Genomic DNA, 25,430 nt, shown 5'->3' with positions numbered 1-25,430 from the left:
TTCTTGTCAGAATATTCAAAACAAAATTTAACGGACACATCTTAAATTGTTTTCAAAAAGTGAAACCTGATCGGACATGTGAATCAGATAAATTTTGAAAACATAATCCTTCGGAAAGCAAATCTTAAAACAAATTCTTACCAAGATTGGATTTGCATCCAATAAGTTCGGCGAGTTCGTCCATGAAATCGACGTAACCGACTTGTATTGTGTGCCTTTGGGACGTCTTGTAGCACCGCGCCATGGTCACTTGCTTGTTCCAGATGTCCTTCCACATTGCCGGCCGGTCGGGCAGGCTTATCTCTCCCTATACAAGATGTAGAGTTTTTAATTGTTAGTTTCTACCCATGTTTGCTGGCTGCATGAAAGTCTGACCTCATCTTAATCCCGTCTTATGTAAAAGAGGAATTTGAAGTGCTAATTGAGGAGGTAAATATTACCCTCATCAGTAAGCGAGATGTGGAGACGAAAAGTGATGATTACAAGGAATGGAAAAGCTTGAATAGCGATATACTGACCCTTAATATGTGTGTGATAAAAGGAAAGCAAATTCATTGAAAACCCGAAGGGTGTTGCATTTTCAACAATGAATGCCATAAAAACGTAACACAACCTCGTAAAGTACATGGAAGACAAGACAGGTAAAACAGCGACCGTTAAGGCCATGTGCACGTTACATTGATACTGTTTCGATGAAACAAGTATTCACTTATTGTGGCGCATAGCTCGATATTTATTCCGAATACTGAGACGGCGGAAACATGTATTTGAAAAGTAACATATACGAGTACAGACATATTTGAACAATGCATGTGTGTTTAAAGAGAATTTTGATGCATTCAGTCGGTAAAATCTTCAAAGTGACATATAAACTTGTTTTGCTTCCGTGATAGTTAACTGTTTTTTATTATTTAAATCTTCATTGAAATGAAACCGAGGATATCTAATATACTCTCCAGTTTCAACCAAAAAGCAACAATAGACATTAATAACTATTCTGATCTGTTGCAGCTGTGCACATAAGTTTTAATTTGTTCTAATAGTTTGTAACGATATATCGTTTTCTCTCTTGCTTATCTTGTCATGGTCTGCCTAAATTTTTAAACAAATCATTAACGGATCTAGATGTTTTAATGCTTTTGTTTTGTATCTAAAGCATTTAAATACAGTATTTAACCAAGCGATAAACATACTATAATTGACAAGACTATGGATTTTCACTGAATGAACTTTCAAAGGATGTATTTTATTACAGGATGACGTCACATTTACTACTACTACTACTACTACTACTACTACTACTACTACTACTACTACTACTACTACTACTACTACTACTACTACTACTACTACTACTACTACTACTACTACTACTACTAACTACTACTACTACTACTACTACTACTACTACTACTACTACTACTACTACTACTACTACTACTACTACTACTACTACTACTACTACTACTTCTACTACTTCTTCTACTACTACTACTACAACTTCTACTACTTCTTTTACTACAACTACTACTATTACTACTACTACTACTACTACTACTACTACTACTACTACTACTACTACTACTACTACTACTTCTACTACTACTACTACTACTACTACTACTACTACTACTACTACTACTACTACTACTACTACTACTACTACTACTACTACTACTACTACTATTACTACTACTACTACTACTACTACTACTACTAAATGTATACGGGTTATAAGGCAAAAGACACACACGCACGCACGCACGCACACACACACACACACCCACACTGCGAAAACGAAAACCAAGATTATCCAAGCGTGTCCACAATATAGGTTATAAATGTATATAGGTTAAATTATACATTTACAATATAATAGCAATATAAGTGCTACTATTGAAGCAATTTTCATATTATTATTCATCTCAACTCAACTCAACTCAACTTTATTCAGTACATAAAGGCTTCCGGTCCAAAATACATACTATTATAACTACATCATTATTTACAATACAGAGGTGTCAATGCTTAATTCAAAAGTGTTTACAAATTTCAATATTTATCTGCCATTTTTAACAAGTAATAAATATAAATATTATCTTTAATTTTGTCTAATAACAAAACAATATCTCACTGTAGGAGTCTGTAAAGCGCATGTAGGTTAGATCGACTCATGTACCAGCTATATAAACACTGATTTCGTACAGAAGAGATACCCGAGCTTATGACAAATACATGAAATTTATTTTCTAACCATTGCCTTTTCTCGTTGATAAAGCAGGACGCACATATTCATTTTTTCTATGTTATTATGCCGGCCAACTTCGATATTAACCAGTGACTTGAATACCCTAATCGCACGAGTGCACGAACAAATGCTTGTGACAAGTTTATGAAAATATATTTTTTTTCCGGAATGCGCAAGGAATTAACAGAGATCGCATCTTGAAGATGTATTCACGGTGTCGTGCCAGCCCTAAGTCATACGGTCGATTAAGCGAAGTTAAAAATTGCGCGATGAAAGTATTAATGCCGCCTACGTCTTGCCATAACCAGACGTTGCGAAATCAATACTGAAATAACATTTCTCTAACTATTGTTATCCAATATCGTCTTGATGTTTTAACATAACGGTACAATGTTTAGGGTAGCGATGGTTTTGCATATGCAAATTTTACACCAATATTTGATACATTCTGAATAATATATCTCGAAAAATGGATCACGACGACCACATTCACCTAGATCAAGTGCCATACAACTATTATTACTTATATTTATACCGAGATAGTTTTTACAAAACGATCTTTGCGCTCGCTCGATTTCAGGGGCGTAAGTACAACTACTGCAACATATACACTTTCCAATTCATAATGTTCATTTGTAGCCGTGGCTTTACCTATGTGGTTTTTGCATTGGCTTTTCAAAAATTGCTCTGGTAGGTCGATGCAACTTAGATATCCTTGTGCATCATTATTTGCTCCCATAGCTTTTCTCTGAATTTGATCAAATATGGACAAAAACACAATTTATAGATGATGCAATTTTCATAGTGAGAATGGCATATATCGGAGAACTGAGAGAACGTTCGTCTGCGTGCATCAGTTGATCGTAGTAAATGGCCATTCAAGGATAGTAATCAGGGATTTTTTTCTCGCCGCCATCGACAGTTCTGTAGCAGTTTTTTCCCTTCGTAAATTTGCAGGTATATAATATTTGTAAGAAAATCGTTGAAACTGCTGCCTTCGTGTTGGATTACGTTTCTGGAGCGAAATTTGGTTATTTTACAATTGTTCTAAGCATACGTATTCGATAATAACAGATCGTAAACTATATTGAAACACACCACAAATACAGAACTTGCATGTTTGCTCTTTACTTTATAAATATCGACCGTTGAATGAAAAGTTTTGCAATCTACTATCGCCTTAAAGCTAGTTGGTAATAATTTGATCGGTAAACTATTTTTATGACGTTTACATTGTTTTTCGTTTATTTACGTATGATGATTTGTGGCCAAATCTTCATTATAGTGTTTTACCGTCAAAATGGTTTTACGGACTCCAACGCTTAAAACTTTTACTCGTTTATACCATGAAGAAAAGATGTAAGATATGTAGGGGATAAAGATATGTTTTAAGATTAGAATACTGTAGTGCTTTATCAAAAAGCTGAGATTGAGTATTAATAATCTCACAATTGTATTGAATAAGATACCAATGAATGATCTAGCCTTTGGTGGCAACGCCTTTATTATGCCTACAAATTGATTTCATCAAAATTGCAGGTAATAATTATGTAGGTAATGGGTGATTCAAACGCACACACAACTTTGACAGTTTAATTAATGAAATCGGTTTGTTCGCACCGAGGTCAAAAATGTCATGAGAAAATACAATTATCAAGTTTAATAATGACATCCATGTGAGTGTTGAAATCATTTACATAACTCCCGCAGTGATATTTCGATTTTAAAATGTCCCCCCATACAGCAGAATAATAAACGAGAATATGAATTGCCCAATTTGGCAGTACTTAAAAATTTGATTGATATAATAACGCTTTAGAATCTGAACGAGACCTTAGTCCATGAATGTATAATTAACATAATCGACACGACGCCGTACCATTCATGATTTATGAACAAATTGAGAGATTAAGTTGTAACGCGATAACCCTAGACAACCGACACGCGTTTACTCGCTGTCAATACATTATAATGTTAAATTTTTATGGGCGATTGGATTTCAACTGATCGTCATATCAACGTAGTTTCCTTTATTCTTCTCATTCCAATACTAACATAGATACCCTGCAGTCACTGTGCCAAATTATTCATTAAAATGTTTAGTGTTTAAAATGTATATGAGGTGAATATTATTATATAACGCGGCGTAACAGGTATGTGAAATTTGCTAATATTTAACAAATAATGTATTTTTACTGTAGACTTGAAACTGTTCGTTAAAACAGAAATCACATGTACATATATTATGACTTGTATGTATACGTCAGTGTCTGTTAGTATGCATGTATCAAACGAAACGTGGTCAAGGCAGACAACATTAATTGACCAAAGTATAAAATACATAACACTTACTGTAAATTAATTTCATATTCTTTTAATAAACGTCCGCTGCCAATTTTATAAAAAGTGGATAAGTCCAATATTTTGGCCAATTTGCACACATAAATAAAACGATTGGTTTGTGGTAAATATTGAATACATATTGACCAATCATTTACCAGTTTTGCTAGAATTACAAAGTTTTATACAATTGGCTGCAGTCTTTGGACATGGGTTTAGCATGATTTCTATAGTGTATAAGACTACCTGTTCAATGCCAATCGGTGAAGAACGGCGGCGGCTGTGACAAAAAGGATGACATAACTTATAGTTATAAACATATATATTCATTATTATGATTTTGTTATATGCTGAAATAGTTTTGGCCTCTGTGCATCCATTAGCGTCGTGAATAACTTATGTATTCAAGCAAACGAAAGTGACGTCATGTCTTCGGGCCATAGGTTTGATTAACACGCCATGGTTTAATAAATGCAACCTATGATTTTTTTACTCAATCTGTTTAATTTTGTTAACTCTTTATATTTCATTACCTTTCTGATATTTTTTATAGTTAAGAATAATAAGTATTGTATTACCTTATTGCTGGGTGAGCTTAATAGTACGGGTATACTATAAATACTTCACTTTCAATGATAACCTGTAAAAGGGCCTTTTATTTTATAATACCCAATGGTAGTTTTGGCAGAACTCCGATTTACATTTTAAATTGGTGATAACAACATTTTACTGATACGCTGACGCTTGGAGTAAAATATGACTTCTTTTTTCATTTTTGAATATTTGTTTTATCTGCGACATTCAATAAAGCTAAAATTGTCGATCAAATAGAAAAAAGGCATGCGCTATTTTAAAGAATATTGACAGGGACGTTCAAGGACTCATCAATACCGTTGGCACTGCTTTTTAATTGTCTTGAAATTGAGATATTTTACTTGATGTCGATAGACAAACACTCTCAACAGCAAAAGGAAATAATTATTGATCATGCTTATTGAATCCAAACACAATGAAGTTATAAATAGCGCTACTACTGTTAATATTTGTCTCTGTTAACATGTGTGTATCATCATTGTGCGGCTAACTTTATACCAATCCTTGAAGTTCATAAATGTTCATCCATACATCATTTAATACTTGGGATTTGTTTAGAGGTTGACATTTACTAAATACTTTCAAAAAAAATGTTTGTTTACATAATATACAGATTTCATGAAGTGTCAAGATCTTCGCCCTATTGCTTATTAATGCATCCAGATACAAAACTGCATTTTTAAACATGAGGCTATTTCTAGCGATTATTGTCATTTAATAATAACTTATCATGATCTTTGCTGAATGCAAACATGTATTCAATTAATGCATTAGTTTTCTTGCTACGGTTATCTTTTATATCATTGTTATTTACTCGACCGAAATACTGCCTTTAGAAATGGACATGGATAAATTGTTTAGGCGGTGTCATTGGTTCATACGCATAATTCATTAAATCCTAACGAATTGTCCCATATATAAATGGCGAATGTTTCATATCTGCATGTTATGATCTGATCTATTAATGCGACCACTGTTGATATCTTTCGATAAGAAACACACAATGACTTTGCTTTGGAAAGCAGATATCCTTTTCCATTTATTTATGGAACAGTAGGATTTAATATACCGATGCATTGTTAATTGCGCCGCTAATTTTCGTTAGAAACCATTGTTGCTTGAAGTTTATACTGATTGTTTGAACGTGACACAATGAAGATTGAATTTAAAGTTATCGATTTGAAATGCCTTGCTTTTCCTAGTCCCACATTTAATTTTGTTAAATTGATGCCACCCTGATAGGAACTGAGAGAACCAGTTGTGATACACTATATGTTCGGCCAACTAGATCATTTTCACTTACACTTTTAATCAATACTACCAGTAAAATAACGCTCTAATTTGATGATATTTTATTATTGAAACAAGCATTTTTTATATTCCACACTGATATTTTATTTTCACTGTCCGACCTTCAATTTTCGAGCGAGTATCTATGAGGACAAGCATTAGTTGATTTTACTGTATGAAGTTTTTAAATTTTCTTTTCAATCAACAAAACTTAATTTGAGCAAACAATAAAAATATTATATTTTATATCCTACAATGAAGTATTATTGATAATATATTTTAATTAAATATAAGATATTTATTAATAACATAAATGTTTTTGTTATTTCCATTGTAAACTCCTAATAAATTTTATCTCATGAGCACTACAAGCTATATCTAACGAGTAGCTTAGCTAACCTGACACACATACGCCTATCACGGGAATCAAAATCGCATTCAATTTGCTACAAAGGAATGCGCCAATTACTGCGCTTACCAGATTACTTTCTTTCACTGCTGGTAAAGACTCAAAACCAAAATCATGAACAAATAATAGAATAAAACACTTTTGTAGCCGATAATCGATTGCAAAATTTCAGAATCGATAGAAGATATAAAAATATAGTTGACAAACATGATACATAATTTAGATTAGAGCGAAAAAAACAAGCTTAATATCATTGCACATTTTTTTCCATATGGTCAAATACTTCTTTGGGGTTTGTTTTCATGTTAATTGATTTTTTAAGTGCAATTTTAAGATGTTCGACCCATAAACGACGTGGTTTAAAGTTCTTTATTTCCGTTTAACATCGGTTTTCATGCGGCTGGTTTTTGGAAATTCCTTGTTTCATATAATATTACTACAATTTCCTTCGACTGTTCAAAAACGTATACATTTTCTTCAAGGACGCATTATGTATTGATACTGGTGATTTTTACAATTATTTTGTTAACCGAATCGATTTAGATTGGGTTTCAAGTGAAAAGAAAGTCTCTCGAAAAAACGACAACGGAAAGACGTCATGCATTATTCTGTAAAATTAATTTGCGCAAATTGTAAGAGTGACTCACTACTATCTTTCCTTTGCATCATTTTTACAGAACCGTGAATACTCGCTACACACAAGTTTCTTCAGGTAATGCATGTTTAATAAAACGTTGCATTGATGTTATTCAATAATTATGTTAAACATATAACTGCATACTTTCACATCAATTAAGCGTAATGTGTTTTGAAACTATATCAATGACTTCTTTTAAAAAAAATGACAATTATCAAACACGTATGTGAAATATATAAAATATATCAATTTTATATGTTTCTTGTAGAAGTCTGAAAACGTTTACCGGACTCCTGTATCGTCGGTATCAATACATAAGGTACTAAATATTGTTCCTATGGCAACTTTGTTTATTTCCTAGAACTGTTTACTGCTTGTGAAGTTTGATGGTAAATTACTTTTTGATATTTTTAAGTTAACCTTTACTGGCTAGTAATGGGTAGAATACCTTATTCTTTAAATTCAGCCTGGTTTTCTTTTCCACTATTAACGCTTAAAGATGTTCATTGACTTCATTTTGATTTCATAATCTAAATAATCTAAATCATAAATCCAACTTAAAGGAAAACCACTCATCCATAACAGTAGACCATGTCGTAAGGGAAACAATATCCAAAATACGATAACAAGTTAAACCAATCTGCATTTGTTTAATTCATCAAACTAGTTTTAGTCACATTAAAATATAATATTTTAGCAAGTCTACCTAAGAACCCTAAACCTGGTTGTTTCCAAATAAAACTATCAATATGTCAATTTTGTATCGATGATATCTCCAAAAGCGTGACACATACACCTCTACGTGAAGGTAAACTAGCATGTGTATTGTCGGCACTTCTAAAGGTATAAACTATTGTTTGCTTCAGTAAGGGTTAGAGATATGGCATTGCTTACATTCCATATATCGGTAAGAACATGAGCAAGACTCATAAAACGGACAAGAGGAATGTTAATTTGAAATTGTAAAAGTATGCGTCATGTATTTTGTTTGTGGCTGTGCAAAGGAGAGTAATAATTAAAATTAATAGGCAAATGGAGTATCATGGAATTTAGTGTAATACTGATTTAATTAGTATATAAGGTCATGTCATTACAGAACAGAACAGAAATTTTATTCGACTTAATATTCACAAATATGTGATAGTTGATCTGCCGTAAGCCTGCATTTGAAGTTGTATATCTTGGGTTCATGTAATTAAAGTCAATGTTACAAAAAAGAAGGGTTTAAAAAATCATAACATTAGTTCAAACTAATCTGTAGTGAATTAATATGGTGTACAAATAGATCTCGTGTTTGAAAGTTTTTTATTGCCTTTTTATGGCCCCCTTTGTCGTTTTGCAACGGTAAATTTGGATGTACCATCGACTATGGGAAAACTATTCATGTTTGTCAACAATAATGGGCGTTGCCGATAAGCGACATATCTATTCCTTATTAATAAAAGACATGTATGATGCAAACAAGACATATGCAAATTATGCCACACTAATTAATGTTAATGAGATTATGACATGATACAGTCACATCATGGATCAGACATATGCATCACAAGAAAGAAATTGAATGATTTGATTTCACCAACTGAAAATGTTAAAACACATTTAAAATTAACTATTATTTTTCTTTTTCTTTTCATAGGAGGAAGCTGGTCAATATGGCAGGTTTCTTCAAAAAGTCAAAGCCGGTCAATACGACAACAGGGCAAGTAAGTAAAACAAAATCTTAGCTACATTATTGTTTCAGTACATACACTTAAGCAGCAGAACGTTTTGTATGAGAGTGGAGAAAAGGCTGAAATCCTATACAACTGCATCATTATTGAGGTTAGACGAACAGATTGGAAAATATATGAATGAGCAGCGCATTACATGTGTACGTTTCCTTTGGTTTATGTAATTTGAAACTGGATATACGCGTGTGGCTTGTTGATAGCCCAAGCTACCCACTTATCCTGCTGGGAGAGGTTCAAACGCGATATTCGATTACTATAAACAATAAATTACGATCTCGACCATGAATAGAAAGAAACAAAAAGATTGGCAGCACCCTTTCAGAATTCGATACACAATTTACCAAAAATCAGATTGTACACAATGTTTGAAACTATTTCCAAAACAAATAGCTGTGGCTCTAATTGCCACGAATTTCAGAGTATGTAAGCACTATTGAAATGCTCAGATACCTAACAATAATTTTATAGATATAGAATAGATAACAAAATATCCGATCTTCTTAATTTTTAATAAAAATCATGCATACTGACATGCTATCCAGTTAGATTCACAACACAAACAATTATCTTTTAACAAAATTGACTGTTTTAAATTTTGACATCACACCCGATTACAATACGTCATAGATATATAATATGCTAATGACGTCATTTCTTTTTTAAAAATGGAAATTGCTGGACGTCATTGAGAAAGCTTTTTAACAACCCTAGAGCAAATATCACGCTTCCTCCTCATGATTAAGCCAAAAAATAAACTTAATTGTTGAAATAAGAATACATCATTAAATTAGATAAATGAAGTATGACTCGCTGAAAATTTCTAGTTAAGCAGTTATTTATTCTGATTCAATTGTTTTCAAACATGACCCATTTCTGTGTTCAACAGACAAATACGTAAGTGATATTGAATAGGAGACAAAGTATAGCATGAAAGAAATGTGTGATATATATCGTGGTTACGCTAATGGCCATTGCTTTGTTTTTATGACAAAGGCTGGCCCGAGAGAAGTTCCTTTCTTTAACGTTTAGACCATTTTGTCTATGACGAGTCTTATTTGTATTTTGTTTTGAAATTTGACACATCACCTATCGGCCTTGATTGTTTATATAAATGTCTCTGCATGTTCAGTCATTCGTCGGTGTATTTCAGAGAGTAACGGCTTCTCCGACTGTTGACCATATAAGAGCAGACCGTATTCAACTGTCATGGAAATTGGAGCCAGATCTTGCGGATGATGAATATGTTGAAGTTTTTTTGAAGGATATCACAAACAAATCACGCTGGAAATTAGCAGCCGACGATACTATCAAGAAGTGGTCATTTACTATTACTGAGCTTAAACCAGATACTGAGTATTCTTTTAAGGTCCGGGTTGTCAACGAAAACGACGAGGGTGATTTTAGTCCTGAAAGCAAAACGATCAAAACAAAAATTTCAGCAGCTAAACAAATGAGAGAAATGTCGGAGAATATTCCAAGTGAACAAATTCAAAAATACAGAATTCCAGTAAAAGAAGTGAAAGAAGCCAGGGACGAAACACTAAAGACAAGACGGTTCGAAATAGGTATAAATTTTACATGAATTACCGGTTACTCTGAGCTGTTTAAAATATAGCTTTATTTCCATGCTTTTTATCAGTAACAATGTTAATCCGTACTTACTTTAAGAATTAATTTTAACACCTAATGAAATGTATTCAAAAGAAAAAAATCAGTTTTTAAAAAGAGCAAAAACAAAACAGTTTTGTTCAAATCGTAGGAAAAGATGCATGCTAACTTACAATATTCGAAAGTTAAAACTATAATATATGGCAACTCGGAATCATTTTACCTTAAGTGTGCTGGCATTTAAGTTTTCTTACATCTGAACTGTAAACTAATTGTTGTATGAATGGAGTCATATCACTCTGACTATAATCATTTAAGTATGCCCCTCAAAACATTTAATTGTGAACGTTTATTGATTTCATACATGGTTTAACAGGTGAAAGATATAAAAAGAACGTTTAGCAATTAGTGTATTTCAGAGGGTACAAAATATCCATACAATTTTACTTTAATAATAACAAATAGGGTTTCTAACATTTTTAAAAAAACCCAGGGAATTCAACAAAATATGTTGAGTTTATTGCGTAGGAAAGGCCGAAATAACAGGCAATTCCTTGACAAATTTGTTAAACGATTAAAGGCAAAAAAAATAAATATATATATATATATATATATATATATATATATTTCAGGTACCCGCCCTAAGATCAATGTTGGCGAGAAAACCATTGTTCTTGTTGGAGCAACAGGTAGTGGGAAAAGTACCTTAGTGGATGGAATGGTTAACTTCATCTTCGGTGTAAACTTCAATGATGATTTCAGATTTACGTTAATTCGATTGGAAGGCCTAGAGTTAGGACATCAAGAAAACCAGGTATGTCGGATTAATCATATCGGAATGTAACGAAAGTAAAACAATATAAATATTTTGTTTCTATTTAAGCAATGCTTTTAACAAGAAAGCAGATGCTAAGAGAAAATAAAAGCTACTTCTGGATGCATAAAATGTCCCAATATCCGTTTAATTATGGAATCATATATTAAAATATATTCTCAATTACAGTAATCTACTACAAATTGAAGTTAAATTTTTATAAGATAATCCTTATTATCAGTAAAGATTTTATTTTCGTTAATTAATATAACACTCAATTTTGATTTAAAACAAATAACCCATTGTTAACCTAATTATAGTTTTTTACGGTCGACCTAAATGCCTGTCAAATTTTGCACGATCCATATATTACTCGTCTCATAGATACGTGTCATTTGACAGGAACTTACTTCACTTAAGGTTGTACGAGACACGACGTAGAAGCCCTTATTTTTCACATGAGTGTTTTGCGTATTTTAGTTAATCATAGAACATGTATCACTGTTTAAATCTTATTGCAATTTGTAATTAATATTTTCCAGGCAGTATCACAAACTGATTGGATAACATGCTACACAATCTACCCTTCCGGTAGTGGACGAATCCCTTTCACGCTCAACATTATCGATACTCCTGGATTCGGTGATACAAGAGGATTTGAGAGAGACGAGGAGCTCATCAATCAGATTCGATATTTGTTTTCCAAAGAACCTCCGAGAGGTGTGACAATAATTGATGCCGTCTGCTTCCTCGTCAAATCACCGGACGCAAGACTGACAGCAGTTCAGAAATACATATTTCAACAGATAATGTCATTGTTCGGAAAAGACATTGAGAAGAATATCTGCACGTTGATAACGTTTGCTGATGGTGAGGAGCCACCTGTACTTCATGCTCTAAAGACTTCAAATGTTCCATTTGGACAAGATTTTAGATTCAACAACTCGGCATTGTTTGCAGGAAATAGATCTGCGAGCAGTAGTGGCTTTTCATCTATGTTTTGGAATCTAGGATTAAACAGTTTTAAGCATTTCTTTGCATTCCTGACAACTCTTACACCAAGGAGTCTTGAAATGACAAAAAGTGTTTTACAACACAGAAACGAACTCGAAACAACAAAGAGGAACTTGATGCCACTTGTTGACCTTGGTCTTTCAAAAATGAATGAAATCGAGCAACAAATCAAAAAAATTGAAGAAAACAAAAGTCAAATCAGGGCTAATAAAGATTTTGAGATAAAAGTAAAAACTAAAAGACCAGTGCACAAAGATCTTCCCCCGAACAAGCATACCACAAATTGCAGAAATTGCAATCTGACATGCCATGAAAGCTGTATTTACGGAAACGATGAAGATAAAGCAAAATGCAGTGCAATGGGATCAGACGGAAATTGCACTCATTGTTCTAAGAAATGTCATTGGAGCAAACACACCAACTCACCATACATCGTTACGAATGAATATGTCACAGAAATACAAACCGTGGAAGAAATGAAGCAAAAATACAAAACTGCCACTGGTGAATTGCCAACATTGGAAAACATAATACAAATTAAGAGGGAAGAATTTGAAATAAACACTAAGGTTGTAAATAAAATGTTGGAGACAATTCACTTGTGTAACAACACTCTGGAGGAAATTGCACTTAGACCTAGTCCGCTGTCGGCTACTGAGTACATAGATGCTTTGATTAAATGCGAAGAACTGGATAAGGAAATTGGATATACCGAACGTGTACAGTCATTAAAGGAAATTCGAAAACGAGCTAATATTGATTCGAAAGCCACGCAACTTACATTGAGTGCCGAAATGACATTTTTAGAAGTTGAACAGATAAAAGAATACAGAGAAATGTATGGATCTACCTTGTTTTAAAAGTAAATCCTGTTGAAAGCTAATGTCTTAGCGAAACCTGAATGATAATAAATCAAACAGCACTAGATGACATACTCATTTGTAATATGTTTATACTGCCATTCCCAAATTGAAAATATTTAAGTGATGAAGGATTTGGAACTTTTAAACGCAATTTAGACAAATAACACGTTTTCCTTTAAGGATTTAAACGAAGAATTAACGGCTTCATTTAACTTTTAATTTATTATAAAACTGAATGAGAAATAAACCTATGACTTGTTGGAATATTTCCAATTAGGCATTTTTAATTCAAAATTCAATGCAATTGTTCAAACACATGTGAAGTGATATTGTTATATTTTACATGCGTAATACAGAAAACAGGTGGTGGTAATATTTCACGTATTGTAGTTTTATGTGTTTACATTTCATTATGTGATAAACAGTCAACAGAACCAATAGTATTGGCGATAGTAATTGAACTTTCAACTAAAATGCCATTGAAGTGGGTGAACTGTATGAAACCTGATCTCCATTAAAATGGATAAACATAATTTTCTTATCTGATATATCACTTTTATTATAGAGAAATTCCCATTGCATTGTGTATCCGGCTTACAATTTTAAAAGTTCATTTTCTTTAGAAAACAATGATCAAAGGTAAGAAACATTTATAAATGATTAAGTAGTGACATTTAGCAATAAGCTATTTGGATTTGACATTTTCAATGAAAAGAGCGAGTGGTGTCAGTTTCAAAATCCTATAAAATGTGTATAATAGATATTGGGGGAAATCTTGAAAAACATGTGAAACCACATAAGTTACTGTTTGTTCAGAAATGCATGAATGAAGTTTGTCTTACTTAATGGTTAAGAGAGTTGATTAAAGTATGGATTGTAAATAAGTTTATTTAGCAAATATTGTAGGTGTGTATACAATTGTTTGATGATATGTCACATGTATAGCTCCTCGGAAAATGCTTTTTATAACATATATCATTGTTTTGAACGTCCTTTGCAATTTTATCAGGTAAAATCCTGGAAACGAAATTTTTAAAAGGACTCAAATAAATCTTTTTTATTTGAGTATGCAAAGCATACCTCTATTATGCTAGTGTTACTTTTTGTTTGTCATATAGTTGTTTGCAACTTGAAGCCATCTCTTAAGATTATTGAATGTATGAGTCTGATGTTAGGGTGCATGTATTTGAATATTGATTACCACTTATAGTTTGAAACTTTTGTGATTTGGTAATGGTCTTATCAGTACAATACTTATGTTGTTGAATCACGTTTACAATTACGAGGGAATCCGATTTTTCTTGTCTCAATGAATCACCACAGTGTTTACACGGCTTTGAATAACCAATATTTAAAAGAATCGCAGTATTGCTATAAAATTGAAATAGATATCAAAGTGCTTGACAAAAGAAATTGTGTTTGTGCTTGTCAGAACTGGTTATTTTATCATTTTCTTGTGAAGTGGATGTAAATTTAAAAGTCAATGTTGTTTCAATATCTACTTGAAATTTCAAAGATATTATCAAGTGGCCTGACGACATTTTTGATGGAATGAAGAATTTTGCACTCAAACAACTCACATTTTGACTAACCATACCCTTTGGATAAAAAAAGAGTTTCAATTCTGGCCGTCTGATAAAATATATTTTGTAATAATTATCGATCTCCTTTATACAGATAATAATTGTAGCATCATAGTAGATATTTTTTCCGAACGGTTTTGCATCGATACTAAGATAAACATAATTTTTAAACGGTTTATTATTTGGCCATTTCACACCTTTTTGTAGTGATGATTTTTCTTTGAAATTAAGAGTATGCAAAAGTAAACAATACAGCGCCTGGTATACTTCTACCTTTTTAAAACGTATAAAATTTTGTTTTAATCAGATATTTATTTTAGTTGTACATAAATGCTGGTATGTATCTAGTTTAATGATGATTGATTTTAGAGATTCAACAAAGAAACAGAAATGATCTTTTGATTTTTAATATGTATTCATTTGTCAGGTGTAAACTAATTAATTCAGCTTGTATGTTTTTATGAGAGAAAATATAGTACAACAATAAACTGTAGTGGGACTTCTAGTCGTGTTTTGTTATAAAAATTATACCAAACGATCACTGCCTAACAGTTCCAACCGCCATAAGCGCCACCTTTCAGTTAGCTGTCATAAAGTATTCACTTATGAAAATATAGTATACGTATTTGTTTAAATAAATTGGTCTGTAAATAGATAAGCCCTATTTTTGTTTGTTTTCCGACAATGAACTTTGAAAAGTAGATTCCCTATGCAAATCTTATTAAGTTGAGTCTTCTCCAAAGCTCAAGATTGCTGCAAACTGAATGTGCAAGCTCTGAATATTCATGTTTCTGAACAAAACTATTTGTATAATTCGAGCATGGGCCCGCAGTACAGCAAAAGCTGACAAAAGGCGACGGGTTGATATTAATCTAAGGTGCGCGATTATGGCTTTGTTCGAGTTATATAGTTGCTAATAAAGGTCGTGTATACACAAATAGACTCTGTCGGGACCAATTATTGGCCACGGGTACGTTTTGAAGACTTGCTAGAAGGCGTCTAGCCGTTACTCGAAACCCGATATCTAATGTTATTTCTTTGTTTTTAGACAATAAGTTTGAAAACGTGCGTTCACTATTTTCTGTAAATTTGATATAAAGAAAATTATTTTCATGCAAGAAATAAGCCCAGCGAAATTGTCAGTCTTCAGTTATAAGATTTAAATTGAACAAATTTTGTAGCGAAAGTTAAAACGGCTTGATATATTTACGCTCTTTGCTGACTAATGGCAATAAGATACTTTAAATGAGCCAACATTAAATACACTGCAGAAGAACGATCCTTATTTTGTCATTTTTGAGATGTTAATGATACTCTATGGGCCATGGAAATGAAATAAAATACTTTTCACAACCCGGCAATCCGATTGATTGCAAAATAATTTAAGCTTTTTGGCTGATGTGTCTTTTTTAGCAATATTGTCGGAAAAGATATTCCGATTGTAAAATTAAAAATGTGCCTCACTAATTAGGTCATTGTTAACAAGATAGCATTAACCATGCAATAATAATATAACTGTACAAATAATGTGAAAAACACAGATTAAAAATGTGCTGTAGACACAGAGTACCCTTGATAAGAACATGTTCCGTGACATGAGGTTATCTAACAACATTAAATTCGTAAACGTAATATGTCATACATCCTTCTATTTATGTATCATTTACGTAGATTTTAAGTATCATCCATGGCCGAGAGTGTAAGATAGGTTCATTCCGACCCGAGTGTAAGGTGTTTTGCGGAAACGAGGTTTACCGAGTTTCCGCAAAACACTCAGCGCGAGGGTCGGAATGAACCTATCTTACACGAGCGGCTATGGTAGATGCTTTTTCTCCCACCTTAGTTAAACAAAATTAAGTAAAAATGTATTTTTTTGGCTGGAACTCTTTTATGCTTAGTAAAAATAATTGCGTATCGATATGCGATTATTCGTAGTTGTCATGGATATGCGCACAGTGATACACATTATGTTAATAGCCACTTGTTCTAAGGAGAGTGAAGCATTATTTCTTGAAAGGTGCGTGAAAACTGTTTTATGGTAACATTTGAATCGAGAAATAATTAATTAGCGTTCTAAATATTGCCATAAGATAAGGTTTCCATGATGCTACAGACGACAGTTTTCAACAAGGGAGGTAATTACTATGCGGCGACCATAAAAAAGGAGTTCCATACGGGCATTTTATCTTCGCCCGTGGGCAAGATAAGAATTTCTAGCATTACTAAATTATGGGATCGGCATTGTTGGCCTTGCGACCATGCATTTCAAGGGATGCCTGTTTAGCAGCAGCAAACTCATATTGAAATTTTTATTTGAGTCTAAAGTGTTGCATTGAACTAAGCTTGGTTTTTCGCAAACTTGTTCATATCTCAATTTGTTCACCATTGTATATTTTGGTTTACCACTCATCAGGGAGAGCGTTTGATTCCGTCAAGAGGGAACCTATTTAAAACAGTGCATCAATCAGGTATTGGAATTGGGCTTTTTGGAGGGATTTAAAATGGCGCCATGTTCTCTTTCCTTACAAACCGATTTTTTTGCATCACACTCAGTGGAGCAACAAATGGCTTGTAAAACTGAACAAATGGCTTCCCTTTTGTTTTGAACAATCTCATTAACATAGAGAAGTCGCCGCTTGTTACCTTCACCAGTAGCAAATGAAATTTCGTTAGAAGCACTAGGACATCTGTAACTGGAGATCATAAAATTGCCTATCTGTGTGCCTGTCTCTTGTTAGGGTGAAAACAAATATTTCAACGGTTACATCGTATACATCGTGATCTGCTACACTTTTCTCCTAAAACATAGTTGCTACAAAGATGTTCTGCATATTCTTCAGAATCAACTGGTCATTAAGTAGTTGGGTCTTGTCATCACTGTCATAAAATATGAGTACTTATTTGTGAACAGAGATCAATAATTTTTGCGTTGAGCTTCTTACTTTGTGTTTACCTGACTTTAATGAATCGGGGTTAAAGGTGTCGGTTACAAAGTAAACACGATCCTGTTTGGAATGCTAATTGAAGACAGTTCTCCGACGGTATCTAACAAAATACATCATCTGTTAATAGCGTCATCACAATGGCATTGTCGAATGTCATACCATGCATTTGTATGCAGCATTTTTGAGTAGTGCATTTTTAACACGCATATCCCGTAGGCAGTCACTGGAAGGTTTTATTTTCGCATCAATTATATGTTTCGATTTTGAGTCATCTCCGAGAAATCTTGCTAGTATAGTAAAATTGTCTGAACATAAATTATCTTGGTTTCTAGTTTAACTTCTTTAAGCTACTTGTAATATTAAGGACAGTCAAAAAACGGCTATCATTACAAAACAAATGATAGTTTTTGATAGTCGCGATATACACCTGAAACGAAAAAAGATTTTTCCTAAACAAATAACGACAGCCGTTTCGGTTATATCGATAATGGTAAATGACAGTAAATTACACCTCAAAAACTTGATAATAACATAAGGACACGATCAATATTCAACTAGCTTATACAGCGGAATTTGAATTATCTGTTATTTCGGCGTAAAGTAGAGTCCTAATTGGAATAATAATGGGAACATACTCAATCGCTTTATAAAGTGCATACATTAGTAAATAGGTTGAATAGTTTCAAAAATGCATATTAAACATTTCTGATCAATTTGTTAAACAAATTAGAAAACCAAAGAAGCCTAAATTATGTTTGAACTGGTTCGATATGGAATGTAAAAAATTGAAACGTACTGCTGAACGAAGTCCAAGATTGTATAGATCGACGAAATCCATGACTAGATTATTTGATTATAAGTAAGCGAGATCTAAATATCAATCCGTCTGTAGATATACAATTTTGCAGTGCAAAAACACAAAGCTTTATTTAAAGCGTTATGACAAGAAAAGTAGTTTCACATGTCTTTTTTGTTTGGTACGGATTTCCAGCATGGCCAAATGTTTGGATCTACTTATCTGAGGTGGGAGAAAATCATTTTTTCAGTGTTCAATCGCAATAAATTGCACCTCGCGAGCACCACTACCTTTATTTAACAACTGTCTAACTTAACGAAAGAACATACTCTCAGGACTGTAATCGAACCCGGAATACAAATGTTCTTACCAATGCGCTGATAACTGGACATCCTTTTTGTGAATGCAGTTCATGCTGGTTATGACTGAAAAGCAAAACGGCTTATATAGGCGATAATAGATTGCATAATTTCAAAATCGACTGTCGCTTAAACCACAATCTTGTCATTAAAAATAAACTTTTTAATGACCCAAATGCATTACAAGAGTTTATTTTAATATTCACCCACTGCTTTGTTGTGATTGAAGTCCACAATTATATATGATGAAAGTCTGAGTCAGTCAACCGTCTTAAGCATACACTTGTCATGATTACACGGGTATAAATACATATGTAAGCATTCAATTCTTCATACAATGACTAGTGGCCGACATATGCGGAATAAAACAGACAACAGTTATATTGACGATAAAACACACTAAAACAAATAGAAACAAATAAAAGAACTAAACAAACTTCTGTCTCCCCAAAGTAACAAGAACGTTTACATTCAAACCAGTTATGTGCTAGGTTCTTCTTTAACTTTCTTACTGGTGTTCAGCCTTTCACATTAACTGTTTTTGAAATTTCCGCTTTATCTATAGAAGGACTTCCGTCACCTTCTTTCAGATAAAACTGATATGGAACTTACAGTAACTCGAGGGATTTTAGACATACTGTAAAAAACATTTCACACCGGATGAATTGTTAAACTATCATTATGAAACGATTTACTTTATGGTCAAAGGGAGATAATCTGTACTACAAACCGAAATGGGAAAAAGTAAGAGTAAATGTTTCATTTTCGTTCAAAATAACCTCGTTACATCAATATGCATCTTTTTGCTATTTTTGTGTAAACTTTCCTTTTTAATGACTTATCGGCCCATAGGGCTGGGTGTTATCTGGCGGATTCCTTATATGTTGAGATTATCTATCCTGTATATACACTTGTCACAATAATAAACAATGACTTACCTATTAACTTACTTACTTACTTACATATAAGGTGTACTAACCTAAAACGATGTCATTAAACGTTGTTTAATTTCAGCTAACATCGAATTTCATGCAGCTTGATATGTAATTATATTTTAAAATTGTGCATGACCCAAAACATATTCAAATCGTTCACTGGCGCATCATATTGTGATCCCGGAGCCATTATTATTACAAAACATGTGAATAACTAATCGATTGAATTGTTCTTAAATATAGAACATTTGTAAACAAAGACCCGCAAATAATGTTGTTGACGTCGTTTAACAGAATGACGCCATGCAAGACTCTTTGAAATAAATTAACCAGCATTTGAGAGGCTGTGCATCTTAGTTATAGTATATGATGTAGAGGTATTGCCATTGACTTTAACTATTAGTCATATAAAGAATGACATTTAGTCTTCACTTATACAAAACAGTGTTTGATTAATAAATCTTCGCAAAGCAGTCATAACCTCAATGTCAAAAAGGTCACTGTAATTATAAATAGAAAAGAAGGTTTTAATAGATATATTTTATTCAAATTGAGCAAAAGAGATTATATACGTATTGTTTACATATTTGGAAAGTATGGTATTGAGGTTCTACGACCTCACTGTTTTGTTTCTCAACTATAAATTTTCTTTTAACGGCTGTGGGCGGAATAATAATAATGATAATAATAATAATAATAATAATAATAATAATAATAATAATAATAATAATAATAATAATAATAATAATAAATATAATAATAAATATAATAATAATAACAATTAGACTAGTAATAATAATAAAAATGATAGAAATAATTATAATTAAAAATATAATAATAATGATAGTGACGCACGCACGCATGCACGCACACGCAATCATTCACACACAAACACAAGCACGCACGAACACAAGCGCACACGCGCGCATACACATTCACGCACACACACACTCGCACGCACGTACGCACGCACATACACACACACACACATACGCACGAACACGCACACGCACACATTCACACACACACGCGCACACGCACGCGCACGCACACGCACACGCACACACACACACACACACACACACACACACACACACAACTGATGACACATCGAGATGCAGATGGAAGAGAGGTAGATATGGATTTTCGTGATGTATGATGGCGACTGGTTATTTAAGGGATTATATACATTTCGCCATTATGTATCATTTTATTTGATTTAGATTGAGTAACTTGTGTCCAACATTTACAGCTGTAATCGGAGTATGCTATATCATGTCGGTATATCTAGTTCCTAATTCAGTTCTCTTTATTTGTGAATTTCATTGTACATTATTGTCGACGCAAACGCCCATGGCTGTCTGACAAATGTAATTTCGTGTAAGTAATGAGATAAACATCGTTTCAGGTGATACAAATCACACTCTTTTCTCTTCAGCGGAGGAAGGTGAGGAACATGGCGAGTTTCTTTAAAAAGCGAAAGGCGGACAAAAGGACAACAATGCAAGTAAGTCAAAACCTTAAGAATTAGTACAGTTTGATAACGTACAATGAAGCAGCAGAGAGCGGCGCCGTAATAAGCACATACTACAAAACACGATGAACATATATTTCCTGAAAATATAAATTCAGCAGAACAATATAACTTACATTATGTGTTTCTTTAGTGTTTCCGACAAGTATTTATACAGAAATATGCGTTTTGATGATACCAAACAGAAAACAAGGTTAAGGTTTTGATAAACGTTTTGATAGCGTTATATGTGGTTAATATTACTATTATTATGCTGCCTGAGTGAGGTTGTGCCCTTTAACGTTAAGACTTGTTCATAAATGATGAGTTCTAATAGCTGTTTTTAACGATTATACGAATAGTTGCAACGTTTTTCTCCAAAATAGACTTACGTTAATTAACCTGTTGAATCTTGCCCGTTTTGTATGTAATACTTTAAAATGTTTGACCTTATTTATTGGTTTTGGTTGTTGTTTTCATCAGAAATAAATAGCGGATATTTGTTTGTTTTAGTGTAATATCGTAATATATTTTACCGAGTGAGCACCAAAAGAAAGTAATATTCACGGGGTGAAACGGTCTTGCACTGAGTCGTACAATTGTTATCTTTATGGTATGCATAAACTTGATATCAAAGGATATGTTATTGCATTTAATAAGACAAAACACGCTAAACTGTATTCGCACGTATTTCGGATATGACGTAGTGGATATTTTGTCTAAGCACTGTGCACGCTGGGCATACGTCTCTTCAGTCTTTCGCCTTTGTATTTCAGAGAGTAACATCCAGTCCGAATGTTGGTAATAGAGGAGCAGACCGTATTCAGCTGTCATGGAAATTGAAGAAAGATCTTGCGGAGGATGAATACGTTGAAGTGTTTTTGAAGGACATCACAAACAAATCACGCTGGAAGCTAGCAGCCGACGAACACATCAAGATGCGCACATTTACTGTTACTGATTTAAAACCGGATACGAAGTATACTTTTAAAGTCAGGGTTGTCAATGCAAATGAAGAGGGGAATTTTAGTCCAGAGAGCAAAACGACCAGAACAAAGATTTCAGCAGCAATTAAATTGAAAAAACGTTCAGAGAAGATTCAAAGTGAAACCATTCAAAAGTATAGAATTCCTGTAAAAGAAGTGACGGAAGCAAGGAACGAAACAAGAAAGACTAGACGGTTCGAAATAGGTATATTTTTCAACTTAAATAAACCCATTTTAGCTATGAAAAATTCAAAGTGTAGTGTTTATGTTCATGACTTCAGAAGGTAGCATAACATCATCGTAGACACCAACTTACTATTAAGAGTAAAATGTTACACTTAAATAGATTCAAAATAAATTCAAAAAACAATATCGAAAAAATCATACCAAAAAGGCTCGCTTACATACAATGTTCGGCGACATATAATATTTGGCAACATTAAACAATTTACGTTGTTCAATCCGTGCATTGCAAATTCTTTATTGAATTCATGAAGGCATGTCATAATGGATAAAGGCATACGTTCGTTTCTTACAACACTTCAATATTTTCTTCAATTATTTTAAATTAAAATTTGAACGAGTTTTGATCTCAAACCCTTTTTTACATATTTTGAGCCATTTAACACATAGTGTTTATCAGTGGTACTAGTTATTTACAACATTTGACAAGAATAGTTTTTATGATGTTCTCAATATAGCCACGAAGGGTAGAAAGCCCAACCTGGCAGTCATCTTTTTGAACTAATCGTAATTCTGTATTCTGACTCTGTTATATTCCTATGGTGTGCTGTTAATATTTATGTATGTTTGATGTAAATCGTGTTTTTACGTCAACGATTCAATGTAAAATTAATGTTCCAAGGCGGTACCTGAGCATGTTTCTGTAGCTTTTTGCATATATATTTAGCGAAATATAAAACGTAACAAGACAACATATACAGTATGTAAACGCCTCTTCCGAGAGGGATATCGCACTGCATAGTGTAAATGTGTTAACTATATAATTAAAGACATGCACGCTATCCGTATAATTAAGATAAAATATTTCCCACGAAAGGTGACCTTTATTTAAAATTCTCGTTCCTGGCTTTCTTCACCTCTTCTCCTAGATCTCGCATTCGGTGGAGTAGCTTGCATACCAAGTTTTCCACGCTTATTTAAAATTATTCCAAGATGAGAGAACGAACACTTTTGTACTTGTTCCAACATTCATTGAGATAAAGAATAAGGAGATATTTCCTTGGCGTTGAACTATTTCAATATATTTCACACCACACTAACTCATAATTTTGTTTAAGACCAAAATCAAACTTGTGAGCCTCTTTTAGCGTATATATCCACAGTCCATCTGGTAAATTTTGGTTGAAATGCGGTCAAGGTTAGATATTTTGGCTATATTTACATTTTATTTCACAAATATTTTAAGCGAATAAATAATATGTAAACCATTTCAGGTACCCGTCCTAAGATCGATGGTGGCGAGAAAACCATCGTACTGGTTGGAGCAACGGGTACCGGGAAAAGTACTTTAGTAGATGGACTAGTAAACTACATCTTCGGTGTGAACTTCAATGATGATTTCAGATTTACGTTGATAAGAATGGAAGGCCTAGAGTTAGGACATCAAGAAAACCAGGTATTTATCATACGGGGATGTAACCTAAGTTAAACAAAAAAGTAAAGCTATATGTAAACAATAATAAATAACAAGAAAGCAGAAAAAGAAATATCATTATCAACTTTATCATTGTCATTATCAATTTCATATTAAAATAAGTCCCTTACTGTTATTGATAATCGAACGTTTAAATTATCATAATCCTTCAAAGGTTAACTCTCGTGGGAGATATGAAATTTAAATTTTGCGGATAACTCGCATATCTTCAAATAATTTATACACAGATAACCACAATGCTGTGCGATTCTCCCCCTAGGAGAGATCGTGCAAATTTCGCCTTTCGTTATGTTTGTAAAGGTGTGTCAACAACGCGAGATTTGGAGATGTGAATGAATCTAAACAATGTACAAAAATATTCCAAGCTGCAGGTACTGTGGATTCGAGTATTGAACGTTATGACTCTTGTTCAATTGTGGATAATTTGATAGCAAATTATGAAATATCGATCTACCTGCATATTATTTAAATATCGCCACACTAAGTGTTACTGATTCTACATCATACGGGATTAAATTGGCACCTGGTCTTGTTCGCAAATCTATACTGTGCAGAAAAAGGTTTTATGGCTAATAGCACTTTTATCACCTCTACGCTGATCATTTAATTAGTAGCTACTAAAAGATATCCTTATTCTCCCTTGGATGATGCTGAAAATTTAAAAATAAACTTAATCTCCATCATGTCCATTCATATTGAAAATACCAGTCGCAGCTACATTGTACTTTACCAAAATAGGACTAGAACTTGATTACTGTACAAATTTTACTGCCTATCACTGTAACATACTCTTTAAGAAGAAGTAGCCATATTGTAGAAATTATTTCACGTTGTCTGTCTGGATAGATTTTAACAGTTTAGGCAACTAGAACCTCAACTCGTTTATACTAAACTCTTTGGTCTTTGAATTATCATAAAGTAACGCGACCTTCATTGCATTCTGATTTTCTTGCGTGAATGCTGTTCTGTCGAAACCAGAGTTATTATCTAATATTTTTTATTGGTTAATGTTTTATTATTGAGACTGTAGTTATAACCATATACATACTAATGGGCTTATGCTGCATTACTGAGACTTTCGTATT

The 25,430-nt window shown here is 33.1% G+C and overlaps 1 protein-coding gene across 1 annotated transcript; it reads left to right on the top strand.

Annotated features, from left to right (window-relative positions):
• Positions 1–4,286: 4,286 nt before the first annotated feature.
• On the top strand, positions 4,287–15,631 carry LOC128205577 (uncharacterized). The gene is made up of 5 exons (XM_052907308.1): positions 4,287–4,401; positions 9,158–9,224; positions 10,402–10,816; positions 11,492–11,673; positions 12,216–15,631. Exons 2-5 carry the CDS (start codon positions 9,174–9,176, stop codon positions 13,545–13,547), a joined length of 1,980 nt encoding a protein of 659 aa, XP_052763268.1. The 5' UTR covers positions 4,287–4,401; positions 9,158–9,173; the 3' UTR covers positions 13,548–15,631.
• The last annotated feature ends 9,799 nt before the right edge of the window (positions 15,632–25,430 follow it).

This window comes from Mya arenaria, chromosome 10 (assembly GCF_026914265.1).
Source record: "Mya arenaria isolate MELC-2E11 chromosome 10, ASM2691426v1".
Lineage (NCBI taxonomy): Eukaryota > Metazoa > Mollusca > Bivalvia > Myida > Myidae > Mya > Mya arenaria.
Note: the sequence above shows the minus strand (reverse complement) of the source record. Positions and strands in the feature narration are given on the sequence as shown.